This window comes from Vigna umbellata, chromosome 8 (assembly GCF_029865625.1).
Source record: "Vigna umbellata cultivar VRB3 chromosome 8, Vumbellata_1.0, whole genome shotgun sequence".
NCBI classification, from domain to species: Eukaryota; Viridiplantae; Streptophyta; class Magnoliopsida; order Fabales; family Fabaceae; genus Vigna; species Vigna umbellata.
The window spans coordinates 46,589,596-46,598,130 of record NC_142172.1 but is presented as its reverse complement, the minus strand read 5'-3'; the positions used below and the strand labels follow the sequence as shown (position 1 = coordinate 46,598,130).

General features: G+C 31.6%; 1 protein-coding gene across 1 annotated transcript; it reads right to left on the bottom strand.

Moving 5' to 3' along the window:
• Window positions 1–3,066: 3,066 nt before the first annotated feature.
• Window positions 3,067–4,621, bottom strand: LOC124834265 (uncharacterized). The gene is made up of 2 exons (XM_047308929.2): window positions 3,912–4,621; window positions 3,067–3,828 (listed from the first exon to the last, which is right to left on the bottom strand). The coding sequence occupies exon 1, from the start codon at window positions 4,507–4,509 to the stop codon at window positions 4,045–4,047; it is 465 nt and encodes a 154-aa protein (XP_047164885.1). The 5' UTR covers window positions 4,510–4,621; the 3' UTR covers window positions 3,067–3,828; window positions 3,912–4,044.
• Window positions 4,622–8,535: the final 3,914 nt, after the last annotated feature.

Sequence of the window (8,535 nt, the reverse complement as noted above, 5' to 3'; positions counted from 1 at the left end):
ATTTTAAATTTGACATATGTATTTAGTTTATGGAATTTAAAAATTTTAAATCAATATCTAAAACGTCTATTATATCTAATAATTTAATTTATACAATAATAATAATGGGTTTAAACATATATTTTAAAGTAAGAAATTAAATTTAATACTTAAATATATTAAATCACAAAAGTTTTCATATGTTAAAATAATAATTTACTCATATAACTAACACAATTTCATTGTTTGTTTTGATTGATATTTTTTATTTTATTTGACACACAACTTACTAATATAATATATATCTTTTAATATAACATATTTAAATTTCTTTTAATATAATGTATATTTACTAAATAAACATCGCAGACACAAGATTAAAAGTAGTGTTATGTTAAAATTACTATTATTTACACATGAAACGTATTTATTATTTAAAAAAAATAAAAAATATTAGTTTAGATTTTTTTCAAAAATTATTACATATAAACTTCCTGTGTTTAAATTAAAATCTATACGAGTTGATAAAATATTATTGTGGACAACTGTATATTTCGCAAATCATAAATTAACATATCCCTAATTTAATATAAAAAGAATACCAGCAAAAGTTATCTTCTTAAATAATATGGCATAAGAAGAAGTTATTGTGAACAAAATAGAATGTCTTCTACGAAAAGGTTCAAAAGTTTATGGAAGAAAGCCTTATAAGAGCACTTTCGAAGCTTGACTTAGAGGAATATACTTTTTGGGAAAATCCGGAACACTTTTTCTTCCGAGAATTATTTTATTAATATATAAATAAATAAAGATAAGTATAAAACATTAAATAAAAAAATCATTATCAATGTTTAAAGACAATAAAGAAATAATTTTATATGAAAATTTATATAATATATAAAAAACATTCTTAACTCTTTGATTTCAATTATACTCATACTTTTTAGAATAAAAAGTTTAATTATATCGATAAAGATTACGTATCAACGAATCTTGAACAAACACATTTAAAAGATGAAATATTTCTTTTAATCCAAAATCTTAAAATAATCATTTTATAAGTCTTAATATTTACTTATATATTATTTTTTTAATTTGTTATTATTTTCAAGACTTCTTACTCGTATTGAAGTTGTAACAAATCCTTATCAGTGCTACTGTTCGGCGCTTACCAAATACCAAAATTGTGCTCATGAGGAGAATTTTAAAGTTACTAAAAGATTTGTCTGAGATTTTCTAAGGCATTGCAAATTATGGAGTCTAGTACGAAAGATTGCAAGAAATTAACTTTCATGGATTTTCTGATAGTGACAGGTCCAATCGAAGATATTGACAAGTACACAGAAATACTATTCATAGAAATCTTTTGAGTTCAAATGAAAAAGAAGTCCATATTATCAACAACAACAGAAGTACAAGTTATTGCTATTGCAGGACTATTAATCAAGGAAGGAATATGTATTAGACCACCACTGGTTTATTTGCAGACGGAGAAAAAGAAACAGTAAGACAATCAAAGCACCATTATTTTCTTTAACATCAACCTTGTTTTCACTGAAACAAAAAAAAGAAAATCTTAAGAAAAGTATGTTGGATAAAATTCTCCATGATGGAGTAAGAAATATGAGTGTTAAGTGCCATGCACGATGTTCTGATTAAGTCAACTAGTAATCACAGAATAATGGGCGACTCGAGTTAATCTTAATTAGATTCTAGATGTAGTTATGCCATTTGAAATTTCACACTCAAAATGCAAACCTTTAGAAACGTGTGCTAACGAAGTCCATATATTAAAGTTTCGTGGACCTTACGCATCCAACTACTTGCCTAGTAATTAAAACGGCGTGAGTGAATAGTTCCTAAAGAAGTTGATCCAGTTGCATGGCTATCTCTGCCGACAAATAATTGTGGCCTTGAGTTTAGCTTGTGAGTGAAGTGTTCGCTTGGCTTTTGCCAGATACGGTGGAAAGATTTGGAGGCAAAAAAAAATTAACCCATCAAATTGTTGGTTGGTTATTGTATTCTTGTACCTATCACTTTCCCACGTCGTGTTATAAACAGAAGGGTGGTTGATCCAATCATTGTCTCGTCAGTGGTGACTTGTTTCATAATTGAGTTTCTGTCAAATACGAGGCTTCCGACCAATCCTCGGCATCTGAGAATGAAGGCTCAACAAGTGAGAACACATAAGAATAAACCAACAATTATAGTCGCATTCATGTTCCCATCCAACACATTAGATAAGACACTGACCCTTCCCACATGGAACTACAACTAGTGCTTGATGATAAGGCTACAAACTCCTTTCAGTGCCTCAATTAGGAACCTTTGCTACAACAACAAACATTATGCGATCAGCTGCAGCTTGCAAAACCAATACTCCTTCCATGATTTGATCTGAAGAACGTTTTCAATATAACTGCTTTTTCACCTTCTATGTCAAAACAGGATCATGTCAAGTTATCGATTACGTTAGAATAATGTATACCTGCTGTCAGAATATGAAATCAACTGCCAGATGTTTCACACTCACCCTAGACTGCCCAAAGAAACAGGGCACTCAACGTTGACAATTTCGTATTCACACCACATTGAAGTCCTGAACCATTATCAGAATATCGAGGAGCTTGAAATTTTTATTCTATATTTAATTCTAAAACTTGTTTATTTTGCCACCTATGTCACGTGTGGTCGCAGCTGGTAACTAGAATTTTGAAAGTTCTTCTTTACCTTCTACCTCTGTCCCCCCTCCCTTTATCATCCATTAGCTAAAGAAATTGAATAGCTTGGTTAGTGATTTGATATGCATATACACATTTGAAATCACAGAAAATTAGACAGAGTACGCTGATGTTTTGTCCTGTAGCTCTCTTCTTGATGTTTGTTTCATTCATTGGATTCCACTTAAGAAAAGGCTATTTCTGAAAAGTTAGATTCGTGATCACTAGCATGCTTATTAACTGGTTTGGTAGGGAATGACATTTTTTCCTGCAGTGAAATATGTCGACAATAGAAATGACAAACTGACATAACTTTGGCTTGTCCCACAAAATTAGCAAAACTCAGTAAATAAACCAGAAAATTGGATTGTTCCAACTTCAACAAATTTCCTTACTGGTCTCTTCCGTCAACAATACTTAAAAAATCAGAAGTACTTATACTTTAGTTTTTAGCGTAATAAAATCACGAGATCGTGTGTTAAAGATAAGATTCTCAAAGATAAGGAAAGGAATAATGTCTCAAGCTAAGTTTCTCCCCTACACGTCTAAAACAAGGGTCATGTTGTCTGACTCCATCCAGTAGCATTTCCAGGATTTGACAGGCCTAGAGATTCGTTTACTGCTAGAGATAGATATTCTTCGTTACAGTATTATGCTCTTTCAAGAGCCAGCATAGGATTTGGACGCATGCACCTTTACAACAAAGAACATTGTTGCTTTTACCAAATTGACCACCGAACAGTAAACAATAACACCGAGACAGAGAGAGCAATCGGACATTAATCTTGTTGAGAAGCCAGACAGGACAATCTGAACCAACAAAAAACAACCGTCTTGTAGCTGAGTTTTCTCTAGTAGAAATGCCGGGGTTTCCCATTTCCACATTCTTCGTGTGATGGGGATCCGGTTTCCAAATTTTAATGCTTTTTGTAACTTCCTATTATCCCACACACACGCCAAGATTTTCTAAGTGGAATACCAAATATTCTGCTGAAACATTTTGACATACTTTCCGATATTTCACATCTGCTCACGCGTACTATGATTGGAACCGATGGCAGCAATATTCGTGAACGTTTTTCCGTATTCATATCAGATTTGGGGAACTTTTTCATTTCCCACTAATTATCTGGAAATCATCACCCAGTTACAATTGCGAATAAGAATATGTACAAACTCAAATAGAAAAATTTACAGTAGGCGGTCACAAACCTTGATCAGCCAAATTAGCATTATAGGGAGAGAATTGAACATATAATTGAAAGAAAGCACTGAAATTCCATCCCTAACTAAGGGAAACACAAAGACGATGAGGCTTGAGAAACAGTGTTGTTTACTACAATCTCTACCCCCAATCAAACCTCTTTCTATCGAGGGGAATTGGGATTTGATTGTTGAGATTCCAGATGTCATCATCCCAAACAACATCATTGTAGAGGTCAGTGAAAGCATCACCCCCCAGGAAGTCCATGTCCCAAGCAGGGACCCAGGTGGAACCCCACGACATTTGCTCATCAACCACACCTCTCAACCAAGGGATATTCTGATTATTCTCCTCCCAATTCCAACCCATCATGCCACAGTCTCTTGCTCCTTGTTGGTGCTGTTGCTGCTGCTGCTGCAAGAACCCACCCACCATGTCTCTAGAACTTTCCTTTCTCTCCTCGTCCTCCACCACACTCTTCCCCACCTTCTGCTCACCCTCTTTCTTCACTTTCTTCTTCCCCGTTGCCGTGACATCTTCAACAATGGGAGGATTGTTCATGGGCATAACAACAGCGTTCACAGTCACACCTCTCTGCCTCTTCATGTTGGTAGGGAAATTACAAGGAGTCAAGCGATGGAAAAGCGAAACGAAACAGGTGGTATTTATAGAGGGGGGGTTACATTCGGTGGCAGCAGTTATGGAAATCTAGAGTGTGGACAATTTTGTAATCAAGTTGTGGTGGTGTGATGTGATGTGAGCAGTACCATGGATTTTTTTTTGGTCATGAAATGCATATTCATTTGGGTTACCGGCACCATCCTTTTGCTCTAATTTTGGAACATAACGACAAAAAAAAATCCCACCTTTTAGACAACGTAGGGGTCAAGTACCAAGTGCCGTAAGTAAGTTAGAAGCAAGTCAAACTCTTGATCTGGTCCATTTGTTTCATAGGTAGGCGTAGGCCTAGTGCAATGAATTTTTCGGTGAAAATGAGGTCCCTGTTTCTTTTTTTTATCAACCAGCGGTTCTATTTTTTTAATTTATTTTTACGGTTATCACTGTTTGCCTAATGAATCGTGTTGGAATCATACATCCACATGAGGCTGTTGCAAGTTGTTGCAACTTGCCTCTCTCTTTCATTAAATTGTTCTCTTTTCCCTTTTCTAAAGATACTTTGTTAAAACTTGCAAGAAATCGAAGGAGTGCTGTCAATTTTTCTTTCTCGGGAAGGTAAATCTTGTTGGGATGGAAGTTTCAAGTTTCCATAAACCATCACCGTTATTATTACATATACTACTTCTTTTCTTTTCCGTTATTTTTAAATTTTAAGATAACCTTTTTTAATTATACTATTAATTTGATCGATTTTAGGGAAAACAAATTTAAATAACTGGAGAACAAAATATAATAGCACAGAAATATATATTAAAAATTCAAAGAGATCAAGTAAGTCATTCGTGTAAAATTGCATTAAATTTCTTAATTTCAGTAAACAAACTTAAACAATTCTGAAAAAGAGGATACTCTAACGCCTAAAGTATGACTTTAAGTATTTAAAATTTAAAAGCTTACTTAAAAAATACTCTTATCTCTGATACAAAAAAAACTGTACTGTAATATAAGCAATTAATTAAGTAACGAAGATAAGACAAATAAAATCAGGAATTCATACTAACTTTTTAAAGAAAATTACTATTAATAATTTAATACGTCCATTTACTCTACTTAATTGGTAGGATTACTAACTTATTATAGAAGACGTTAAGATATTAAGGTCCGAAACGTTTTGTATTTTCTCTGTCTCGTAATAAGTGCAGCTTAATTTTTTTCACACACATTAAAACAAAAACAGTTATGTTACTTATAAAATATTTTTATTTTCCAATAAATATATCACTTAGGATCCTGAAAAAAAAGGGTAATAAATCACTGCGAATAATTTGTTTTTCAACTTTAAATGTCTAAACAAGGATCTCCCGCTTTTTCTATTGTTATCACTATTTTCCTAATATGGAAATAATCTATTTTTAATCTTTAAAGAGTTTATATGATTTTTATAGCTGTTATTTTTATAAAAAAATTCACCAACTCTAGTGATAAGTATCTCAGACAAAATATCTAGTTAACCTGAAAATATGCTAAAATGGTTAACACAAAGAAAATAAGAGAAATTAAAAGAAATCAAGATAGTATTAAGTAGTAGATAAAAATGGATGAAAATCTGAAAAGATGTGGCCATGACAGAGAGTATCTATGATTAATGGAGAGTGGGAAGAAGCAGCATCAATGGAATTGAATTTTTTGAGAAATAAATAAATATAAAAACAAAATAAAATATCTCAACACACAGATTTTTCTTTGAGAACATTTTTATAAAAGATATGTTATATGAAAATATTAAAAAAAAAAGATAGGAAGAATAGTATTTTAGTAGGTGAAGTGTGGTATAGGTAGCAGTGCAAGGGCAGGCCTAGTCTACAGCTTCAACTGTTGCATGCATGCTCTCTTTGCTCCACCGTCGGCATAAAGGCCAAATTCAATTGTGGGCCATTTTCCAAATAATCTCATAAAGCAGCTGGAAAGTGGATCCACCCTTTTCCACTCTTTCTATTCTTAATATCTTACAACTATATTTAACTTCTCTCATTTCGGTGGGTCAACCATGCACAAACCTTCCATCATTATTCACCTAATGGATTCTCATCTTCCCCCATTAATTAATAAATTACTTACACTCATTGAAACAAATATGGTTTAGTTAAAAAAAATTAACCTTTCAATTGTTTAATATAATTTTATTTTTTGTTAATTCATTTATGTGTTAAAAAGAAAGAACAAAATTATAATGTTTCATAATTTCTTTTTAACCATCTACCCTTTTTCTCCTCTTTGGTCTCTTCCTTTCCTCTTCACTAACTAACTTTAAACTAACGATTCAAAAGCAAACGTTTTTTGTTTTGTATAGAAAAAAAATATAATTTATAAGAACGAACAAAATTCCATTGCTTGATAAAAATGTTTAAATAATTTTTCTATCATTTTCGTTTGTTTTAAAAGTTAGATTCCGACATTTCTTCACGAATATTTTGTGAAAACTTTAGACAAAAAAGTATTGTTCTGTGAAAAATATATACTTTTTAATTTTAAATTCCTAAAGAATAAAATAAAAAACTTACCATGCACGTGGGATATATTATAAACTTTGAACTAATCTCTGACGTGTGTTTTTATTTTATAGTATAATGAATATTTTCAACGATGATGGCGGACGACATGCATGCACAGTAAAGCTCATAGGTAGATTTATGTTAAAGTATTATACAGCTGTAAGGATGGTGGAATCGAAGGAAGCAATTCCATAGATTTTGGACATTGTTTGCAATTCCTACACTTAATGCTCTCCTTTTCATTGCAACTTCTCCTCTGCTTACTTTTCTCTTATTGTTTAACAATAATTGATAAGGAAAAATTAAATCAAATTTATTTCTTCGAAAAAGTCATATTAAATACTTTGAATTTAATACTCTTTCATTAAAAAAATTATTAAATAATGATAAATTTTAGTGACTAAAAATATATTTAGAAACTAATGTCTTTATTATAAAACTCTTCATAACTAATGTGAGTTGACTAGTTTAGATTTTAATTGTTACTAATTTAGAAATTAATTATAATATATTTTTTATATAAAAATATTTTAATTATCAATAAATTTTCAATTTAAAAAATTTTCATTATAATTATTTTTAATTACTAAAATTGTCATTATATTTTTTTTATTTTTTGTTATTCATATGAATAAAAATAATTTGGCATATCTCAAATTACTTAACCAAAAGATCTTGATTTTTTATGTCACGTCAAAATCTATCACTGATTTAGAGACGTAAGGGGTATTCTTATAAATTTTGTAACGAATATTTTTCATTAAATATCTAGTACTAACAAATCATTAAACATTTTAAATTATTGGAAACTAAATATCAAACAATTAAAAATTGAATTAGCCTATTTCCTTTTAGTAAGTACCTAACATTCTTGATGATTGTCCTTTTTGGATTGGAAATTATGAGTTTTAAGTGGAACAGAGGGAGCAGTAATGATGATATACAGTAGCATTATTATACCATGGTGGCACCATGATATAAGTGAAACACCATAAATGAGGAAAGTTGGATACAGACACAAAGCCTTAAGAAATTAAATGGAAATGCCTCTATGGTTGTCGAACGGTGAGAATACAGTATCAAAGTTGTAATCATACATGCTATCTGTGATCACAAGATTCATATGCCCTGACAGATCATAGTGCTCTCTGTTCCTCAGAGGCACGAATTCATGGAACAGTAAGTGGGCCAGAGTTATTACACACAAAACCGTTCAGACAGAAAGTGACGCTTGTAATGAATCTCTGTTGGACCGAACAACCATTGTCAGATTGTGGGCTTCGCTTCACGGAAACCTTATTCAGTTTCGGCCCATTATGTACGAATTTTCTTCAGAGTGGGCCCAACAGTACCATCTTATTTAACAAATCTTACCCGCGTTGTCACTGGTTCAAAAACCGTTTTTCACTCAAAGCAAATATTCTATTTGACACCCTAGCGGTTAAAATCTTTAATTTCGTTA

What these genes read in the sequence shown, in the direction of transcription:
- LOC124834265 (XM_047308929.2), bottom strand. Translation starts at nt 4,509, where the DNA reads ATGAAGAGGCAGAGAGGTGTGACTGTGAACGCTGTTGTTATGCCCATG.